This window comes from Typha latifolia, chromosome 9 (genome assembly GCF_019914945.1).
Source record: "Typha latifolia isolate L0001 chromosome 9, TyphaL0001v2, whole genome shotgun sequence".
NCBI classification, from domain to species: Eukaryota; Viridiplantae; Streptophyta; class Magnoliopsida; order Poales; family Typhaceae; genus Typha; species Typha latifolia.
Window position 1 is genome coordinate 4,095,742 of NC_133094.1, and position 23,509 is coordinate 4,119,250.

The 23,509-nt window shown below is 32.9% G+C and overlaps 2 protein-coding genes across 6 annotated transcripts; both read left to right on the forward strand.

Annotated features, from left to right (window-relative positions):
• Positions 1-7,607: 7,607 nt before the first annotated feature.
• Positions 7,608-12,434, forward strand: LOC140794990 (serine/threonine-protein kinase AFC2-like). Of its 5 annotated transcripts, XM_073147341.1 has the most exons (12): positions 7,611-7,835; positions 8,817-9,009; positions 9,657-9,683; positions 9,881-10,034; positions 10,135-10,183; positions 10,276-10,390; positions 10,724-10,815; positions 11,018-11,153; positions 11,241-11,305; positions 11,396-11,493; positions 11,621-11,723; positions 12,005-12,434. In XM_073147341.1, the coding sequence occupies exons 1-12, from the start codon at positions 7,737-7,739 to the stop codon at positions 12,161-12,163; spliced, it is 1,290 nt and encodes a 429-aa protein (XP_073003442.1). In that variant the 5' UTR covers positions 7,611-7,736; the 3' UTR covers positions 12,164-12,434. The 5 variants fall into 5 exon arrangements, with proteins under 5 accessions (XP_073003445.1, XP_073003443.1, XP_073003446.1 ...); XM_073147342.1 differs by lacking the exon at positions 8,817-9,009 and having other exon boundaries at positions 7,609-7,835; XM_073147344.1 differs by lacking the exons at positions 10,135-10,183; positions 10,276-10,390 and having other exon boundaries at positions 7,608-7,835.
• A 2,227-nt stretch (positions 12,435-14,661) lies between these two features.
• On the forward strand, positions 14,662-21,339 carry LOC140795451 (E3 ubiquitin-protein ligase RGLG2-like). The gene is made up of 11 exons (XM_073148005.1): positions 14,662-15,028; positions 17,304-17,388; positions 17,461-17,601; positions 17,687-17,800; positions 17,895-17,992; positions 18,732-18,811; positions 18,979-19,084; positions 19,194-19,321; positions 20,275-20,455; positions 20,577-20,633; positions 20,890-21,339. Exons 1-11 carry the CDS (start codon positions 14,792-14,794, stop codon positions 20,968-20,970), a joined length of 1,308 nt encoding a protein of 435 aa, XP_073004106.1. The 5' UTR covers positions 14,662-14,791; the 3' UTR covers positions 20,971-21,339.
• Positions 21,340-23,509: the final 2,170 nt, after the last annotated feature.

A 23,509-nucleotide genomic window follows, 5' to 3' on the forward strand; every position in this document is an offset into this window, starting at 1 on the left:
TCTAAACTCAAAACAAACGAGAGTAGATTACTGACTCTTAATATCTCAACACAATATTTTTTTAAAATAAGATTCTATCATCGTTATATAAGTAGAATAATAATAATAATAATAATAATAATAATAATAATAATAATAAGAGAAAAGATTAGAATATAATTAAATAATTTTAATTTCTTTAAATCACATTAAAAGTAAATTTGTCTTTTGACAACTCTTTCCTTTCCATTTTCTGTAAAATAAAAACATCTAAATCATCAAAAACCTCTCTAATTTTTCTTCAGTTAGCTTCTATCAATTAAAGGTTTCTTACAATTTAGAGGGTTTATACATAGTTATCAGAACTAGACCAGATAGGATGATTGGACTAATAAACCAACCACTAAATTGGTTTAATTTTGTTATCAAACTAGATAAACATGCGCCCTAGTAAAAATCGGCCAACTCAATAGTTGAACCACTAGCCCGTGCAACCTGGCTGATTTTTAGTGAACCGAGCGGGTCGTTTAATGCCTGAATGACCAAATTATCCTTAATATTTACTTATTCTATTCTTTATGCTATGGGTATTTTAGTCCAAAAATAAGTTAATTTTTTTTTAAAAAAAGTCAAAGTTTAATTAGGAAAAGAAACCCTTGATGGGGTGAAATATGAATGACCATCCAAATTCCAAATTCCAAATTCCTTCGGCCTGCAATACTTCAATCTCCAATTCTCTAATCTACATTGTCTTCTTCATATTTCATCACTAAACCTCTTGGCATTATTGATTGCTACTATAAAACAAATTAAAGGTAAGTAAATCCATTGCCTCTGTAATTTTTTTTAGAATAAATTATAAACCTATATCGATATTATTTCTTTGAATATTTTAGATCTTTTATTTTTGAGTAAATCCAATACCTTTGTTATTATTTATTGTTATTCTATTTTGTTGATTTATTTTTGGATGCATTACTAAATTTTACATGAAAGTATGAAATAGTTATAGTATCTGAATTTTTAAATGTCTTCATCAGCTACTCCATTAGAAAATGATTATATACTTTCACCACCTCTAAGAATTAGAGGAAAAACTAATCCAGCATGGTACCATTGTAATCAGACCATTGTAATCAACATATCCTTATACAATTTTTATAGATTTTTTTTATTTTTTAGAATTATATATATTATGCAAATATTTTAAAATATTTTTAGAAAACCATTGATTTTCCCGAGTAAACCACTAGTTGGACCAATAACCCAGTGAACTGACCTTTGATCGGATCAATGTCCGATCTAGTTATGATAACTATGGGTTTATGTGTATCAAGAAAAAATTGTGACATTTTATATACTTCTAATTTTATTTATTTTAGTTAATCTTATAATTTACTTGTGAATCTATAGATTGTCTCCAACAGAAATAAAATAAATCAATCAAAAAATTGAGAGAAGTCACACTTGATTGAATGTACTAGCTTCACTAAGTTTACCATTTCTCAATAATAATTGATTTCATTAGCTTCATTTTATGTAACATAAGGTTTCATCTTTATAATTAATTTGATAATATTGTTATAAATAAAAGAAAACATTACATCGTGAACTTAATTAATCTGAAATATTTGAGATAATTTGGTGAAAGAAAGAAAAAAAATGAGTTAATAGAAAGGCTTAAAAGCATTAGATAGATATCTTTGATTAGTCTTTTAAATAGTTGAATATAAATATGATAATTAAAAGATATGATTCTATTTTCATGAATCCAAGAAAATTTATAATTAGATGTTCAATCTTTTATTTAAGCTACTCCCTCTTGTGGAGAGATTATTCATTAAAGTCACAAGCCATAATAAGCCTGGTAATTTTAGTTGTGCCCTCGAAATGAGACGATCAAATTCTACTATAGTGAAACATATTTTAGGGCAATAATATTATTCCAAAAGTATGAACAAATTGTTCAAGAGGTAATACAAGTAAACAAGAGATGTGCAACAATGCATAAACAACTTATCTAAATCATATGGATGAATTGGTGAGTATAAACATAAATGGATCATACTCAACATACTTTTTAGAAATACTATTTATTTTGGGAATACAATTCACACCAAGTTCTCATATTATTTCACTCTTCGAATTATCACTAGAAATAGAAGATTGTATAGATGAGTTTGTATAATATTTTAGATAATAATTTATTTACTACATAAAAATGAATTAAATATTATGAGGCATTTTTGTTTTAAATTATTTTGCTTTATCTAATTGCTAATAAAGATAGGTAATAATTATTTATGATCTTATTCAATGACATCAAATATATGCATTTTAAATGATTTATTTTTTGAATTTCTACAAGATACCAACGTTAGATAATCTTAATAGTTTTTTCTCAAGTACTTGCTATGGAGTGAAGTGTGATATACTTTTATGTGTCACTTAAACAGTCAATTTTGTTATATAAAATTATATTTAATTAGTTAATGAAATGTTGGTTTAGTTTGTCATGTACTAAATTATGTTGTTTATAAAGTTAATTTTGCTTTGTTAATATAATTATTATGTTCTTTTATATTCTTACAAATTTTGCCTACATCTTCACAAATATCTTTGAAAATAAATTCTATTGATCTCATATTAGTTTTTTTCTTCTTTTTTCTATTATGGAGACTTAATGAATTATTTATGGGAGATTAATCATCACCCATGAAATAAAAGTTTTCCCTTTTCATGTTAAGATCGATGTAATTTATGAAGCTCAACTGTGATCATTTAAAAAAAGCTTGACTTTTAAAGTATAGTCCACTTCTTAGCATTCTTAACTCTTAAGAATCGATCAAACATTACGAAATTGAAACCATTTTTTCTATTAATGTATTCTTCATAAATGTTGTAATCTAACATAAAAGGTGAAAAATTAGACTTTTAAAATAACAATGTAATATAAATACAAACCTAGATACTTGCTATGTCTAATTCAGAAGCATCATTTGTTTCACTTGCTTGATATGTCGAATGTAACCCTGAAATTTGTTTAAAAGCATGAACTAGCATAGAAGAAAGAAATTTTTAAACAATTAATTGCATCTAACAAAACAAGCAAAGAAAATGTAGATGTTATATTCCCGGCTATATGACGATCAATCGTGGGAGAGAATAAGGTAACACCTGCACCCTCAAACTGCACATTATTTGTCCAAGTTGAATTCTTAGTTCAAACAAATTATAACATTCTACTCTTATTAAAATATGCATATTTGTCTTGAGGAGTTATTTTTCACATCTCATTACTTATTAGGTTAGAAATTGTTAGTTAACTAATTCAGCTCTGCAATGTTTTGAGAGAATATTTAAAGGATATTTCACAGATGACCAAATATTATGAAACCACTTAGAGAAATCGGAGACGTCCTGATCTACAACTTACATATTCAAGGTTTCTCTAGATTCAGACTCTATCCATAGAAGAACAAAGAATCAATCTGAGAAAAATAAGGAAGGTTGATTTAGCTAAGTCGTGTTTATTTCTTATGTAAGCACTTAAAGCAAGTCTAGTTAAGTTATATAATCCACCAAGGCAAGTTCAATTAAGTCATGTAAGCCTCTAAGGCAAGTCTCAGTTCAAGTCGTATAAGCCTTTAGGGTTAGTTTAAGGCAAGTCCTAATTCGAGTCGTATAAACTTTTAGGGCTAGTCCGAGTATAACTCATTGTACCCCACCTCTATATATAGAGATCTGGGTATCTTTGTTAGGGAATTTAAGTAAATTCAAGCATTGAGAATTAATTGAGTTTAGTTATTTTTGTAACAACCTAACCATTAAAAAAAATTATTTTGGCCACGACTTGGCCGGCCACACTGTGGCCGGCCTCGTGCCATCATGCATCTTGCATGGTGGGGGCGCCACACGCCCGCTGCCGCAGCCAACGGGCTGGGGCCAGCTGGCCGTGGCGGGCCCCGGCACCGCCGCTGGTGAGATCCCTCATTCCCCCTCTATTTCCTTCTCTCTCTCTCTCGGAGGCGAGCCGCCGGCGAGAGGCTGGCCACTGGCTAGCCAGCAGCGGCCAGTGCCCTCCCCGCCGGCCTGGGTCCGCAAACTCCTCCCTCACCTTCTCTCTTTCTTCTCTTCCTCTTCCTCTTCTTCTTCTTCTTCTTCTTCTTCTTCTTCTTCTTCTTCTTCTTCTTCTTCTTCTTCTTTCTTTCTTTCTTTCTTTTTTTTCTCCTTCCTCAGCTCCTTCTCCATCTTTCTGCACAGTGCTGGGCCGAATCTAATTAATTAATTAATTATTTTATTTTATTTATGTTATTTATTTAGGTATTTTTCTTCTTAATTAATGCAAATAGATTATTTAGACATTAACTATTTTAATAATATTATACATTCTTCAATATAATTTTATTAATAATATTTTTTATAATTAATGATTAATTAGGTATAAATATAGGTAATACTTATATTTATTTATTTATATATCTATTAGATTAATAGATAGATTTGTAAATTATATATTTTAAGTATTACCCTCATCATATATATTTTAAGTATTTCTATTAATTTTATGATTATTCTGCAACAAATAAAATACTAAGCTTATTTAGTTATTTATTTATTATTTTATCGAGTAAAAATTGCATTGTCTCTAATTAATCAAGATAGTGTATGAATTATAAAATTAATTATAATTAGACATTGTCTATATTTATAGTTATTTAGCCTTTTATTTTATTTTATTTTATAATTATATATTAGAAATGCTCTCATATAAAAGGAAAGAGGCCTCCTCTCCTTATGTTATAACTAACATTTTATAATAATAATATAATTATAGTATTTGAATTGTATCTATATTATAGCCCTAGTTATGTAATCAAAAATAAAGAAAAGTGATTTTAAACCTAATAAACATTTATATTTTAATTGAATTAATTCTAATTAGATAAACGACTAACATCATACTACTTAAATATTTCAGATCCCGAACCCCTTATTTGAGACCCCGTGGACCTTGCTAGCGATGAATGTTACTCGGTTAACTGACGGACGTGAGATGGTTTGTGTCTTCTGATCAAACGGTGAGTAATCTTATCCCCTAGACGCCTTTCTCGAATTAGAATATATTATATCTTATGCACACTCATGTTTTGGCCTCCAGCATGATTATATGACTTTATATAGAGATGATTTTAGTCGAGCATATTTTTTCATGTATTAGATTAAACTGATCTGAGATATGAGTACATTAGTGATATATAGAGATGATTATACTATTATGGTTTTATGTCGGGATGATCTCTATCATGAGTATGCATGTGATAGACTAGCAAAAGTATACATGTGTTAGATACATGGTTAGAGTTGGCATTGCATCATTTTTCTCTTAGCCTCTTTACCACATAAAATTATGAGTTGCATGATCTGTTGTAGTACTGAATATATGCATATGATTTATCATGTATAGGAAATCATAAAAGTACATGTGCATGTGATATGATGTGATAGCTGGAACGGTATTTGGTCCGGACTAATAGCATACTCTTAGTATATGGAAGAGTATGGTGATGGCTGATGATTATACTCTTAGCGTATGACAAGGTACAACTATCATTGATATACCCTTAGTGTATGGCAGGATATGATTTATCTACATAGTACTCTTAGCGTATGACAGGATATGCTGTGAGCTTATGACATGATGTGTATCGAGTATGGGACCGAGTACCGTAGTCCAGAGTTGAGACGCATGATTGTGATAGTGAGAGATATGTGGATTATATATGGCTTTGACATATACGATTATCTAGTGGTTGACATGCATCATGCATCATCATTGATGTGACTAGTATCATTGAATCATAATTGTTATACATGATATGTTATTATATTCGGTGATGCTATATGATAATTTCATCATGTGATATATTCTTTGGTTGATGATATAGTATGCTCATTCATGAAAATTGATTTCATTCATATATATGTCATTGGGGATATATATATATGCTCATACATGGCATCGTGCTGCTTTTTGATTCATATTATTCAGTACATGATTTTCTCTCTATTTGGCATCACTGATTCGGGGTAAGGTTTATTCACTGAGCCTTTTGCTCATGAGTCTCCTTATTTTTTTCTAACACTCACAGATAATATGATACATGATACCGACTCTAGATATTCCGAGGAGATATTTTAGAAAGATGAGGTGAGCTATAGACGCGAGATGATATAGAAGATAGTTTAATCAGATATTAAGTTGTACCATTATTTTATATTTGTACTTCATTGTATGAACGATAATTGGTGTAATAAAGGTCAGATTATAGTGTACTCCTGTATCAATTGTTTAGTCGTACCTTGATGGTTTGTTGTGGCCTGTGTGGGTTCTGCCAGATTAATTAGTGGCCTAGTGTATATTATTGTGGACTTGGATTATGTGAGCATTGATATGTTAGTAGGTAGTATTTGATGATGTCATGATTGTATGTGCACAGGAGAGTATTTATGCATGACGGTCCCCGCCCGACCTGTCGCGTGCGCCGCGCGTGCTATTTGGGCGCGTGGGCGTGCACGTGTCCGTGCCAGGCGGGGGGCATTACAATTTTCTTATTAGCGTATTTACCGTTTTATCGTAGCCCTTAGATCGCCTTTACATTTCTAGAAGTAGATCGTAGCCCTAAAACCTTTCCACCTTCAAACCCTAGCCACCATCTTCCTTCAGCAACCACCGTACCATACGACTGTCCACCACTACCCTTGGTCGTCCGCCACCCTCCGACGACCATCGCAACGTCGGATATTTACTATTATGCCCCGTTCTGACCTTGCTCCATTGTTTTAATTATATCTTTCCATCAAGACATCTGATTGACGTAAAACTAAAGCCATTAGAACCCTATCTCGTGAAGCTACCATCACCTAAATTTTCATAATCATCATATTAATGGATCATTCCAGATCTGGTCTGTAACATTGTATACTTTTGAAGGGCAATTTTGAGATTTAAAAAATATATGCAGCGTTTGGTTCGTGAATAACTGATATTTATTTATAAATTATGACTCTCTTAAATATATTTTGCAACCAAACATTTATTTACGCACATTTTATAAGATAAGTCACATGACAAGTTATCTTTAATATATTTATTTATAGTTAATAACTAAACACAAATTCTTATATAAACTTATAAAATTATTTTTAAAAAACTTTATGTACAAACCAAATAAAATTATAATAGTGATTTAGAATGAATAGGCACACACCAAATTTAGAGCCCAATTAGAATGCACAGAGCTCCAAATTTGAAGTTCCAGAGCCGACTTAAAACTGATGTTATAGAGATAAAAAATAATTATGATATAAAGATTTATAATTTTGTAGTGTAGGGTTATCCTATTTAGCTTAGAAAAAGAAATTAAAAAAAAAAGAAAAAGAAAAAACAACTAGTTAAATTATCTAAAATTAAATAAAAAACAAAAAAAAAATTATACTTAAAAAAGAAACTCTGTGAAATCTATGTGCCATTAGATTACCGCTCGTACTAATCTTGATGTACAGATCAAATCAAAGTCAACCTAGGGTTCTAATATAAAATAGAAGCAGCTGTCCTGATAAGAGTTCACCCATTCGCCGCCTCACATTTTCGCTTTCCCCTTTGTAGTGTTAGGGTTTGGTATAATCAGGACCCCAATCTCTTCCTCCCCCAAATCTCTCTTCCTAGGTCTCTACTTCTTTCCTTTGAATCGATCATGGAGATGGAGTGCGTCACCGAGTTTCCTTACATTCACATGGATCAGCGCCCCAGGAAGCGTCCGAGGCTTGGATGGGACGTCTCGCAGCTGCCTAGGGTATAATTTCTGTTTTTTCTTCATCGATCACTTCGAAACGCCTCTAGTTATAGGCTTTTTTGCACTAATTTGATAGATCAAAGGTCTTTTATTATCCTGTTTGGATTATATCAGAGATGCTACGGTCTATGTTTTTTTTTTTGTGGTTTCGTTATTATCCGCAGATGGTTCTGTGAGGGAAAAAAATGTAATTTTTTGTATTTTTGATAGATCGGAGAGTTTCGCTTCACTTCTTTTCCGATTTTATCAGATATATTGTTTCGATTCGTGTCGTTTTTTGTGACTTGGTACTAATTGACGATCGCAATAAGATCTGCGAGAAATTTTTGCACTTGTGCAAACTTTGTTCCGGAAAACTTTAGATCTGGAAACGATCTTTGTTCTCGTCCCTTCGCATTAAAAATTAGATCTGGAAGAAATCTTTTGTTGGATTCGATATTTTTGGGATGTTTATTCTTTATAACTTGGTTGTATTATGTTACATCACTCAGTTTTCTGGAACGTTTTTCTTTTCATAGATTGGACTGCGTCTATGCGAATAGTTTTTTTGACTTATAGGAAATAATCCTTATATTTTTGTGAGATAGTTTCAGTTACTATGTTAAAGATGTAATATGTTAATGTCTAAACACTGTATTATAAACACTGTATTTTTGTGAGATAGTTTGTGTTACTATGTCTTTCCTTGTTGTCTTATTGTTCCATAAACTAAGTAGAACAACCTTTTTGGTTATCTATTTGATCTTCATTGTTTCTTTAAAGAAAAGTTTGTTGTAGATTCTTCACTGGTTTCTCTTCTGCTTAATTTCTTGGGTTTTACTTCGTCATTTTGTTTTTCCATGGTTCTCTTCATTTTTAATTATTCTGTCAGAGGTTGTCAAAAGTTTGGGATAGGTTGGGCTGGAAAAGTTGTGTAAAAGGAATAAATTATATTATTGTTTTATTTTGTTAGTGGAGAAAATGAATGGTCGCTGTGTGTAGGCTCAGATAGAAATTTTATGTGGGCAAGAAGTTGGAGATGTGGCCAGCTTAGTGTCTTCTGGACAACCTTCGGGCCATACTTGTTCTTCTCTGTATTCGAAGGGAGTGTCACGAAATGCTTCCCCTCCATGGAGAGAAGATGATAAAGATGGACATTACATGTTTGCGGTTGGGGAGAATTTGACCTCTCGCTGTAATTACACTTGACTACAATTATCAAAATCTTAAATATCTGAATATTCTTCCCATTCCTGTTTGTTTTTCCTCACTTTAGGTATTTCTGTTTTTCACGTAACCTTTATTTGAAAGATTAGTATATTGAGACCATCTCTCGTTAGGAATTCTGATCCTTGCATAAATTTATATATATGTCTCGGCTTCTCTAGCAACAGAGTGTTCTCTGACTTTATAATCAATATGATTGTTGTCAATAGTATTTTTATGGCACAAAATTCTTGCATATTCTTTGCTATGCTACATAATAAATTTTCTTTGGACGGTTGCATGTGTTTTTTTCGCATTAGTCATAAATGTCTTCTAATGGTTTCTTTATTGTTATGAACTTTTCTGTTCAGTATTTTGTTTTTTATCAAAAATTTTATTGTTTTATTTTGTAGTCAAAATTTATTTTGGACAGTAGCACTATTACATACAGTTATGGATTTTAGCTTTCCAATGATTCATATTCCAACTCTGTTTAATGCTGTATCTTTAAGCATTATCCTGTGATAAATGTAACATTTTCTCAGTGCAATTTGTTATGTTGTCTCTTGAGTGCTATGATTTGATGTCCAAATTAGCAATTGTTCTCACATTTTTTTGACCTTTCCTTCTGTGCAGATAAAATATACGGCAAAATGGGTGAAGGTTGGTTTCCTATTCTTTCAGAAAATTGTACCAGGAACTCTTTATTGATGCTTTAATCTTTTCTTACCTCCTGTAGAATAGTTGATATAAAATTAATTTTTGATCCTGTAAATTTGTTCTACAACCTCCATAAGAAAGTTCTTAGTCTTGAGAAAATTAATCATAATCAAATTTTAGGATCATTTTTGTGCATCCAGGTACCTTTGGCCAGGTATTGGAATGTTGGGACAGGGAAAAAAAAGAAATGGTAGCTATCAAAATTGTCCGGGCCTTGAAAAAATATCGGGAGGCTGCTATGATAGAAATTGATGTGCTCCAGCAGCTTGGAAAGCACGATAAAAGCGGCAACCGGTGAGTTCTTTTAAAAGTTTTCCCTATAACATTCAGTGCTTGTATTTGGTTGTTGTTTCAGTAAAGGATAAGGTTACATCTCTGTAAGCGGTTTTTGCAGTTGTGTGCAAATACGGAACTGGTTTGACTATCGTAACCATATTTGTATCGTAAGTATATGATTGTTTTACAATAATTACCCAAATTTAACAAGTATCCCTGGGGATTAAAACTTGTCAATGAATGTAAATGACCTCAACAGGTATTTGAGAAGCTTGGGGCAAGCTTATATGATTTTCTTCGGAAAAATGGTTATCGCTCATTTCCTATTGACCTAGTTCGCGAGCTTGGCAGACAATTGTTGGAATCTGTTGCATGTGTGTGAACAGTACTTCTGCAAATTTACTTTACTTCATTGATGTTCTTCTATTATTAGCTCCATTTCTTGATAATTTGGAATTCTAATTTAGTATCTTCCCCTTTGTTATGTCCCAAGTACAAGAGCTAAACATGCTTAGATTTTGTGGTACCCCCCTATCATAGGTTTTTCCAACTTTGTTAAACCACAATCCTTTTGGTAATGTTTTTTTTTTCTTTTAACTCCCTTCCCCAGGGTTAGTTTACTGTTTTATTAAGAGTTGCAGATTAGGTGGCTTGTTGGTTGAGATTATAATGGTATTCATTTTTAATTGTTCTTTTTTCCTTTACAGTTATGCATGATTTGGGTCTCATACACACTGATTTGAAGCCTGAGAATATCCTTCTCGTTTCATCGGAATACATTAAAGTACCCGATTACAAGGTATGCATTTGGTTGAATCATATTATTAGTATTGTAATTGCTCTGGTACCTCTTTATTTAGTCTCTATAATTCTCTTTGGTGAGCGGTATGCCAGAATAAGACTACTGCTTGATGTAGGTGATAGACTCTTCTTTATGTTGCTCTTTGGTCATGCCATTAGATGATTGCTGAATAATAAATTTGATATTCCTTTCCTTGAAGGATGATTCGTGCTCAAAGAGATTACCCAAATCAAGCGCAATTAAGTTGATTGATTTTGGTAGCACGACTGACATTAAACAGGATCACAGCTACATAGTATCAACTAGGCATTATAGGGCGCCTGAGGTTATATTAGGTAACGAACCAGGTGGCATTTTTTTATATTTTTCTTGACACATCTTATATTCTTGTTGAACTGAACTTCTGCACAATTTCCTATCAGGACTTGGATGGAGTTATCCATGTGACATATGGAGCGTGGGCTGTATTCTTGTGGAGCTTTGCTCGGTAGATATTTTTTCTACTAATGTACTATCTATCTGCTATTAATTGGTTGTCTCTGATGGACTTAGTTTAAACTTCTTTGGACTGTTATAGGGGGAAGCCTTATTTCAGACACATGAAAATTTGGAACATTTGGCTATGATGGAGAGGGTATTAGGTCCACTACCCCAGCATATGTTGAAGAAAGCTGAGTAAGTTCTTTTCTGACTGCACAATGAGCTATAGTAGTCTGAGATATCTACGCCGTGTCGCTGTTGGTGTGTAATATCATTTTGCTGGCCACTGTTTGACATGCTCTCTTTGATTTGTTTCTATCAGCCGACATGCAGAAAAATATATTAGAAGAGGCGGATTGAACTGGCCAGAAGGTGCTTCTTCGAGGGAGAGCATTAGAGCTGTTCTTAAGCTTCCTCGCCTTCAGGTAGAAGAAACAACCTCAATGGAAGCATCTAATTTTTTTTCTGCATCTCTATTTTTCCACCTTGTTCGATGAATGCTGTGTCACGAACTTAAGAGAGGTTGCTGGTCTGCATTAGAAGAATTTCATTGCCTTAAGTTGTTTGATGTTAATGATTACTGCATGGCCTATCGCTGAGTGATTTGCCAGTTTAGCTTGTGTGCTGTAGCAATTCCTTTGATGTGTCATTGGGGTTGAGTTCTCTATCATTTACTGGATTTGCTTTTTTCATTTTTGTTTTGCAGAACCTTGTGATGCAACATGTTGATCACTCTGCAGGAGATCTTATTGACCTCTTGCAGCACCTTCTGAAGTACGATCCGAAGGACCGTCTGACTGCTCATGAAGCTCTTAAGCACCACTTCTTTACAAGGAATCATCACCATCGTAGGTCCCGCTCATAGTTTTAACAAACTCGTTCTTTCTTGTGTTCTATTGTACCATTCTTCAAAGATGCAAATCTATGTCAAGAGTAAAGAGTAAAGAAGTTACGAAATTGGGAATTTGCATCCTAGGAGCAACTGTGATGACCAGGAGTAGTTTGACCCCCACAAACTGACCTGACAAATGTAAAGATGTGTTGTAATGTTTGATCTTCTCTTTTTAAGTTCCATCCAGTTCATACTGCCGTGTACAAGACTCGATCAAAATGTAACAAAGTTGAATTTCTCTGAATGTTGAGACATATATTAAATGGGATGTCGGTGAGGAGGTTGAATATGGCTCGTCTTTGACTAATCTACCATCAATTCGCCCCAAAAGTTTTATAATAGTTCTAAAATTATTTATTGAAACATTATAGGTATTGCCACGTAGCTTCATGTTAGTAAATGACAACGTGACTATGATAATAGTCTGCTGCGCTATTTTTCTTTCATTTGGAGATAGGTTTTTTTTTTTTTTTTTTTCTATTGCAATGAATAGCCAAAAGAAAATAGTGCAGATCAAAGACCAGAGAATTTGAGGGTCCCAGAATTTTTTTCTATTGCAATTGATGGTCTATGAGCTTTTTAAGTTCTCTCCAATCATCATCCGATTAGTTAATTTGTAAAGCTCTGACTGTTATTTTTCCAAAGAAAAGAAAGAAGAAAATTCCCTCTTCCTATTATTAGCATCAAAGCGAGGTTCTCTAGATGGATCTGGACGAGGTTTTCTGGATGGAACTGAGGAAATCCTTCTCATGTTCACATATGACGTGGCAAAATTGGGACGGAAGAAAAAAAAGCACACGAACTCTCTCATTATCGCACTCTTATTTCTTGGGGCGAAGAAAAAACCACGTTAACTCTCTCATTTTCAGACATCTTTTCAATCACGCATTCGCGTGCCATGTAAGGTAACGAATCACTTTTACTTTGGAGTATTTACACCTTAAATTTTTACTATATATAAATTAAGTTTTTTAATTTAATAAATACATATAAAAAATATTTTGAGTTAGAATACCTTATTAAGTAGAGATATTTTAAAATGCCCGTACTTTTAAAATAATTAAAATATTCTAAGTATAACTTGGTTGATGATATTTTTATAATATTTTTGTTTAGTTAAATTAACTCAAAATTTTAATTAAATTTAACTAATTGATCTAACGATATAGTATTTTTTATGCATATTCACTAAATTATAAGATTAATTTATAAATAGTCAAAGTTTAAAGTGTAAATCTCAATTTTATTTTATTAAAAGACAATGTGGAGTTCTATCACGGAGTTCAATCCATGTTAAACGAGTAACGTGTATTAAAAGATTTGAGTTGCTTATAAAAAGGACTCATCAGACATAATACGTTGCAGTTAACTTATTATGAATCCGTCTAACTTAACCTGAAATTTTGCACATATAATTATATTTTTTATCATCGATAAGTTAGATGTTTAATATGAATTCGAAGTGACATTTTGGAGAGCATTGCTAGCATGCCCTCTTTTTATATAAATATAATTGTTTCAATCCACCATTCTATTATGACTTTTACTTACCACATTGTTTCATGGTGTATAAAAATAAGGATTTTTTTAAACATAATTGATACTAAAATATAACAATTATTACTAATTTCTTTTAAATTTTTTAGAATTGACATTATAGTTAGTTTTTGACGAAATATTTATAGAATATTCTTGACACATAATTGCTAAAGTTAATAAATATATGTAAATAATTAAATATATTTATTTTTAAAAACTAAGATTTTTTTTTGTACTAAGATATTAGGTAATATTAGACAGCCTCGTAGATTTTAAGCAATTTATACAAGAAAATGAGTCTAAATTTAGTTTTAATAATAATTAATTAAATTCCTTTTTTTTAAAAGAGTTTAATTATTTTGGTGTTAATTATGATATTTTAAAGAACGAAGTGACTATTTTAATATTTTGAAAGTTTTTAGCTGTAATTTTATAAAAAAAATCCGTAAAATTAAACACACGTAAACAAGAAGTGTTCAAGATTGGTTGCTTCTCGTATCCACTACAGTTAATAAATAAAAAAAGCGAGATTAATTTCCAAAACCCCCTCTCCAAGCAACGAGTAGCTGATAATTAAAGAGAAAATTACAAATAACACCCTTTATTTTTATTATATATGCATAAAGCCTTTTTCTTCTTCTTATTTATGAATAGAGCCTCCTATTTAATAAAAAAATGTGGAGCCGTTTAATTTGGATATATAACTAATTTAACATGATGTCAGATTAAATTATATCTATCTATCTATCTATCTATCAAATTTTTAGCAAAATAGGAGGTTCTATTTCTAAATAGTAAAATTTAAAAGAAGGATTTATCTGTAATATGGTCAAAATATAGGATATTATTTGTAATTTTCCTGTAATAAAAAAAGCCAAATACGACCACCTTTCCAAAGTCTTATAATAAGTCTGCGATGTATAAGCCAGGAAAGAGTAATCGAGATGGTTTTGAACGCTCGACGCCGACTTATCGCCGCCAAACTGTTCTTGCTTCGAAGCTTCGCGGAATAAATCTCTATGAATACAAAAACCGATCTCCGATATCTCTTGTTTGGAATCGATGGGAGCGAGCAATTCACGAGAGACGGGAGGAGAGTGGAGTTATCCGCAGGAGCCATCTTGGGAGCAGAGTTATTCCCACGGAAACCCGAGTTATCCGCCGCCGGCGTATGACTACTCTGCCACTTATTCGCGCAATCCCCCGGAGACTTCGCAGGCGCCGGGAGCCGGTGGCAGGAGGCCGGGGTTGGATCGGAGGTATTCGAGGATAAGCGATGATTACCATTCTGTGGATCAGGTAGGCAAGTCCTTTTTTGGGATTTGTAGAGTTTCTTTTATTTCGTTTTGTTAGGTTAGATTGTGTGGTTAGGGCACAAGAAATCATTTGGAAATTTTAATCTTTTCTAACTTGATCAAGAATACTTGACATTTTGAGAAAAATGAAATGGAAATTGGTTGGTGGGAATTCTAATTCACAGCAAGAGAGAGATTGAGGTTATGAATATCTCCTAAGTTGCAGCCTTGCGATTCATGTAGGTATAACTTCCTTCGTCATAGGGAGGGAAGGAGGTAGGTTTCTTGTAGGTTTTTGCGAGGATTTTTTTAGGGATTGCGTTGGATTTTTGTTGACTATGAATTATGTACGCATGTTCCTTCTGAGGGAGGGGAAGATCGAAGCTAGATTTGGTAAGAGAAGAGAATAGAAGTAGTCAATTTTTGTACGTCAAGTTCAGATAAGGGCTGACCTCTCATGCACCACAACGCGCTAAAATATTGGTTGACATAAGTGTCTTTCCTACCTAAGCTTACGCTCATTGGTTGCCAAGGGACTAGTTTGTGCTGGTACATTGGACTTGGTATTCTAGTGTTGGGTACAAGCTGGTGACTTTGTCAATGGCAGAATGGAACAAGAGAATCATCTCAAGGAGATGATCTGCCAGCGAGTTGCCACAAGCCTGCTATTCCAAATTTCCAACTACCAGTGGGCATGCCGTTGGCACAGCAATTCTTAATATTTCGTGCTCCTTTTGTGACGCCATGTGGATTTGGCTCCTTAGTAGTTGGCATGTTCACCTGCCTGGGATTTGGCTCCCTCGTGGTGGTCATGCCAATTGGCAATAGAATTTTGACATGACGTATGCACCTTGGCAAGTCAATCCTGTTTAGGGCACCCATTTCTCCACTACTATTAAGCATTAAGTTATCTTTATGAAATAAGAATAGTACTTTTTATAGTTATTTTAAAGGGAAAATTTTAATTTACAACCCTACGGTTTGACCCGATTGCAACTTACTTTCATGTACTTCAAATTGAAGTATTTAATTCCTTTGCGGTCCAGATCAAGTTGCAACTACTAGTCAATCGTTAACTGGGACGTGAAAAAACTTAATTATCCTCATAAAAAATAGTCTAATTTGTAGATCAAGAGATAGGATGGTCATTTTGCTATTTATTTATGGTGAAAAAAATGTTGGCACCAATAAAACACTGTTAGTTTTGGATGAAAAATGTATTCAATATCACAAACTGTTCTTCTGTTTGTGAGTTGTATACTAGTTCTGCCATGTGGATTTGTCTCCTTAGTGGTTGGCATGTTTAATTGTCACATATATTTGGTTAGTTAGTGGTGGGCATGGCAAATACCAATAGACTTTTGACATTCCCAGGTAGGCTAATCAATCCTTCTTGCAACACCCATTTCCCAATATTATTAACACTAAAGTGGCCTTTATGAACTAACATTAGTAACTTTTGCATACAATTTTGAAAAAGAAGGGATCATTAGGATTATATACACATTACCACCAACTTCATGTGATCTGTAAACTTGTACTTATTTAACTTGCATAACTACTCTTCTAAAGGCCATTGCTTTATAAACATGGAATGCCATGCTTAAAATAGAAGTAGTTCCCACCTTGATCATTATATGTCTGACTTGCAAGCGGTTTATGAGATTTTTTTTAAAATTATTTGTTGTTTTCTAGATAAGAACGTGTAAGGAGAAAGTGACTTAAGAATTATGAACAAAAAGGAGAAGTGCATGATTCATTTGGGACGTTTTTTATATCATCAATGTTTCTATTAATTAATGAAACAAGTTAACTGTAAATTAAGGCAAATCAACACAAGGTTTCAGTGAAATATATGTAATGCTTAATGTTTAAGTGTTTAGGTAGCTACTTACCTACATTCTATGCCTAATCTTTTTATATTTAGCTTTAATTTGGTAGGAAAAGGCAGTCAGTTGTATTCCTTAACTTGCTGCCTAATTAAGGAACCGCATATGCATGCGGTTACATACTGAGGCACAAAATACATCATAATCAACTGTTTCTAAATGTATTATTCATTATATGTGGCTCTTCCTGCTAATTCCTTTCTTTGATGTGCTCCTTGGTGTTAGTTCCAGAAGAGAACAGGGAACAACCACATTTTTAACTGTTGCTTGACAGAGTCTATAGACATTAAGTTTTAATCTATCTTTAATGCCCAATCTAATAAATTAGAAAATATATATGATTTTTTTATTGTTTGTATTTCTTCTTATGGATATTGTGACCCTTCACAGGTCACCGAGGCTCTTGCACATGCGGGCCTTGAGTCGTCAAATCTTATTGTTGGCGTTGATTTCACAAAAAGCAATGAATGGACAGGTTTGTATTCATTTACTGAAGGTTTTCAGTGACATTGTTGGTGAATTTATGTATATTATGGTTTTTCATCAGGTAAACACTCATTCAATAGACACAGCTTACATCACATTGGTGATGCACCAAACCCCTATGAACAAGCAATATCTATCATTGGACGTACATTATCCAAATTTGATGAGGATAATTTGATTCCATGCTACGGCTTTGGAGATGGTAACATTATTTTTTGAGGCTCTTGAGGAATGCCATTGTTCTTTCTGTGGTTCACTGAAATGATGAGAGCTCTGTGTTTTGACAGCATCAACGCATGATCAAGATGTCTTTAGTTTCCGCCCAGATGGGAGACCCTGCAATGGATTTTCAGAGGCTCTTACGCGATATAGAGAACTTATCCCACAATTGCATTTGTCTGGTATTTTATTATGGATTTTTGGGGTGTTTAGTTCAGAGCATGGAATTTGATTATTAGTGCTTTTAGTTTTAATAAATTTCTTTTTCCTTTTCAGGTCCTACCTCCTTTGCTCCCATTATTGAAATGGCAATGACAATTGTGGAACAGAGTGGTGGACAGTACCATGTTTTATTAATAATTGCTGATGGTCAGGTATATAAAACTTTACATCATATAAAAGGTCTGTAGCTTTTGATATGCTTAGCTTGCATTCATGTATGCATGACAGGTATATATACACAACAATTGCCATGCTAGTAGCACATGCGACGCCGACACCATGTCGGCACGTTTCTAGTGTGCCACTAGCACATTGACATGCCTCTAAATAGGTTTTTTAGGATTTTTATATGTATTTTTAAGTTCTAATTTATGTATTAAATCCTACGTTCTAATATTATACGTCTATGTATATTCTTTTTTGTGTGTGTCTATATCTATATATATAAGACTGACTTGGTAATAGGTGTTACTAAAAGAAATTGATACAATATATAAGATTAAGTTGATGCAAATAGCACTAACTTTCGGTAGAAGGAACTTTTGATATTGTCTCATGATTACATCATAGTTTGTAATGGTATCGACATATATATTTTGGTGAAGGGACAAGAGATTTGGATGATCAAATCATAGTTTGTATGCAAGACACGTTGCTAGCTACAAACTTGATTTGCTCTATTCTCATGTATTACTTTTTGTATACGACTTAATTTGACGAATTATTGCCCTTTTAGTGTCCTTTGATTTATGCCATGTTATTCGTACAATATTTGTTTACTGCATATAAAATGTAATCCAGAGCTCAAGACCTGCTACTTTTGATTGTGTCTTCGTTCCTATTTCAATTCCAAGATCAAGTTGATGAAATATTTGTAACTGGGTGGTACAGGTTACAAGGAGTGCAGATACTGTACCTGGACATTTCAGCTCCCAAGAGCAAAAGACTGTTGATGCCATTGTAAAAGCCAGGTATTTATCAAACTGTTTTTGTTCCCTGCATCATATAATATATGACCTTGCCCTCGTGGCTTTTAATAGATTTGTTTTCTATTTTGTATATATATCATGCTTTCACGTATACATGGCAATCAGTAATCTAACTTTTTTTTTTCTTATCATGTCTTTAAATGTTGTAGTGCGTTTCCATTGTCCATTGTGCTGGTTGGAGTTGGTGATGGACCTTGGGACATGATGAAAGAATTTGATGATAACATTCCAGCCCGATCCTTTGATAACTTCCAGGTAGGAGAAAAGCTAGACATTAACTCTACTGTTCTTGCCTACTACTTGATTTCTAGTCTGTGGTGCCTTTTAAGTTTTAACCTTCTGAAATTGTATTCTCCTTTTCCAGTTTGTGAATTCTACAGAGATAATGTCTAAAAACATGCCACAATCAAGAAAGGAGGCTGCATTTGCTCTTGCAGCTTTAATGGAAATACCCTCACAATATCAGGCAACAGTGGAACTGGGGATATTAGGGTATGGATGCAAAACCTTGGCCTAAAATATTATTAGAGTAAATTATGAATTGTCTTGCTTGTTGTTTTGTCTAAAATCAAACTACTTCATAAACTTTTATTTGTATCACTTTGCCTCCATGTGGTTTAGATGAATATGGAACTATTAACTTTCCCATCCAAACTTAACAGAAAAAGTACAAAAAAATTATTAGAGTGAACTTTTTTACCATAATGAATATTTATATTCTATTTTTTAAATTTAAAATAAAATGTACTTTCAACCATGGATGACCGTGCCAATCGCTATCTACCTCGTCATTGTCATTGCCGCTCGCCGCCGCCTGAGCTTCCACTGCTTGCACGCGTCAGGTGACCTAGCTCGAGACGGTCAGTCGATTTAAAATTTAAGTTGCAAATTCTGATCTCGTAGGGCATCGACAAACAGGTGCGAGCGGCAAAGGCGACTTGGTGAGCCAGTGACGACGAGCGATGAAGGGTGAAGATAAATAGTCCCTTACCTTTTTCTCTCTCGCTTTTACGGTACGACCGGTGGTCGACACAATCCGTGCCTGTGGCATGGCCATCGTTGCTTTCAACCTCTCCTATCTTCTCTTATATGAGATTATAAGTCTTAAATCTTGATTATTATCTAATTATTATAATGTACATTCTTTTAAATATAAGATCAAAAATAAAAATTTTCAATCATTTTAAAAATATGGGTAGAAGATTTATATTTACTTAAATAATAATATGGGTATTATAGTAATTTTACTTTTTTTTGTTAAATTTAGTTGGAAAAGTTAATAATTTTATATTAACCTAAATTATATGGGGGTAAAGTGATACAACTGAAAGTTAGTGATTTTAGGCATAACTACTAGGGTAATTTAAAATATACCCTATTATTAGTGTCATTTATTCTGTCGTATTGTTAACATATGGTGACTTCTCTTGTTATTATTCAACCAGACGTCACTCTGGTTGGTCTCCGGAAAGGGTTGCGCTTCCACCGCCGAGTGCTGCTTATTCCTCTAATTCTAGAAGTTTTAGTTCAAACAGTTTCAAGCAGAGTGCATCAACTTACCCTTATCCTGGGTATAAGGTGACGCCAAGTACTACTCCTGCACCCAGTGCTTCATCAGATAATCAGGTACACTGTTTTAAAGGCTTAGAATCTATCATTTTAGCTCTCTATTTTCTCCATTTGTACGTTGAAATGACCAGTGAGCTTGGGATATCTCTAACTGCTTTTTTTTTTTTACTGTTGGCAGGTTTGTCCCATTTGCCTTGTGAGCCCGAAGGACATGGCTTTCGGGTGCGGACATCAGGTGAAGCATTTTGATCTTATAGGACTTCATCTTCCTCCTATTTACTACATCTCTAATCAATTGTTTTTTTAAACAATTGTTACTTTACGTAATATATATATATATATAGTCAATTGTTATGCCTAAAATCAAATTATCTTTTCTAAACTTTTATTTGTATCACTTATCTTCCTGTGGTCTAGATTTTGAAACCGTTTAAATCTTTTTGGAGTCGATTGTTGTTCAAGACTCCTGATTGTGAATTTTCTGCTTGCAGACTTGCGGGGATTGTGGTCAAAACCTCCAATCATGCCCCATCTGTCGTAGTGAAATCCAAATGAGAATAAAGCTGTACTGAAGCAACCATAGAACAATCTTTGTTCAAGCCGTCGAAACTCTTGGATGTTCTAAAGTCAACATGCCTGAGGTTGAAGTAATGGAAGGGGCGATGTTTTACGATCAGCATGTGTCGTCGCAAGATAGAATTTATTTTTGTACATATTCTCAGATGGTTATGCTTTCTCTATTTTATCATCTTCATATCTAACAACTAGGCACAGGGAGATTTGTCTCTTCTCCTTTTTATTTCTTATTTGATTCGTTCATGGTGTGTTATGTAAAATGCTATTGATTTTTATTATTCATTTCTTGTTGATATTGATGAAGTTATTCATTCATGTACATATGGTTAATTTGGTTGTTCAAGAATATTTTTCTGGTTTGATTATATATTGCTCCTCTAAATTTTGATTCCGGATTATTTCATCTCTCTCAACCATGCAAAGTATAAATTATCTTTTGTAATATCTAAAAGTGTAACCTTCGGCATCCCTTTATAAGTATGAATATTATAATAATTTTAATAGTTCAAGAGCAAACTGTAACGTTAGGCTTCAATCATGCTTGGAATAAAATTAATTCGACAATAAATTTTCTAATTTTTTAATACCTGAAGAATTAGAGAGCTAATATTAGTATAAATTATTATATTATTTAGTTGAATACTATATAATAACTAGTAATTATATTTGATGTGATATAAAATTGATATTATAATATTAGAGAAAAGTAAATTTGTATTAGAAATTTATGATCTTTTATCCAAATGATAAAATTAGGATGTAAAGTAGTATTAATAATATATATTATTTTGAAATTATAATATATTTTATTATAAATGCAAAATTAAAATGGTTTATGATGCGATTCGAACTATATGGAATCATCTCGAAAGAAATTGGCTCAATGGATTGAGTATCTTATTTGGTTATTTGGTTTAGTTAAAGTCTTAGTAGGTTAGGATTTTATTTAATTAGCTAAATTCAGTTGTGCGTAGTTTTGGAAAAATATTAGCAGAATATTGTACAAATATCCGAATAATATCAAACCAGTTTGACCTTATGGCTTGTAGCTTAGACTTGCTTGAAATAAAAGATTAATTGACTTTTGCCCTAGTATCTCTCTCAACTAAGTCACCGGTCTCTACATCTCCCTCCTCCTCCTTTACCAACCAGCGCCATCTCTTCAGTTGGCACGATCTCGTCTAGCTTCTAATCTCTCTCTTTCACCGATCCTCTTAGTCCCATATGGCAGGCCTACTTCTCCTCCTTTGTTTTTTTATTTTAACCATCTCTACCTCCCGTACGATTTTTACCACAGTTGTAGGCCAATCATAGCCTTCAACCATCTATCGCATTTGCATTTGCAAGCCACCACCACCACCATCTATTGTCGAGCCACCTTCATCAACTACTTGGCCTCCACTCCATCATCACCTCCATCCTATACCTAGGAATCCGTGCCTCCACCCACGAATTCCAAATCCGGTGTAGACCTGAATCTCAATTGCTACGAATCAGATTAAGTCGGTTCGTAACAGTTTATATATTCACACTAGGACAAATGCATGACATTATAGACATATAATTATATAATGTATTAATGTATGACAGTGCAGACATATAATTATATAGTATGTGACAGTGTTGATATATAATTATTTAGTGTGTGACAGTGTGGACATATAGTTATGCAGTGCATGACAGTATTGACATATAACTATATAGTGCGTGGTAGTGTAGACTATGTTACTGCTTTTCTAAAGAGAGAATGAATCTCAACTGTAGCTATTTCTAAAGAGAATGAATCTCAACTGTGGCTGAGGTGATGTATAAATAATATCTTATCTAAAGGCAAAATAATAATGAGTTATTATTAATTAATTTTTTAAAAATTGTATAGACTAAGATAAAATAGAACGATATACCAGAAAGAGCTAAGTTTTTTAATTATTACACCATAATAATGAGGCTTATTCTAGAATAAAACCATTACTATTCCAACGGGGGATTATAATTTAGGGATAATTAAGCCCAAAAAAATTTAAACATAAGAGTAACAATCACAGTCAAATCCCTAAGTTGAAATGCTTTGGACTTTCTGTTTCTTCATATTTTGTAAGTTTTTAGATAATTAAACAGACTTTTAAATATTACTTATTTTTATATTTTTGTGATAAATCGACCCTTTTAACTATGTAAAAATCTTCAAAATTCTCTTCGGTTAGATTTAGGTTTGATTTTTTTTTAGTTAAAAAAGATGTCCCGTGATTAATTTTAGAAGTTTTGAGAACTAGTTTAATCTTATTTAAAAATAGAGAATAATTGAGAATAAATAGCCATTTCATATTTTTCATCCAGGTATAATTAATCCTTAATTTTACAATCCCAAAACACAATAAATGGGGGAAAGTTTTTTTTTTTTAACAGAAAGTTTCTAGTTTAAATATATATATATATATACATTTTTTCTTGATGAAATAGAGCTTGTATTTAACTTAAATAGCCATAGAACTCTGAGTGTAAGGATAAAATTATACACAAGTTAAGGTGGAAATG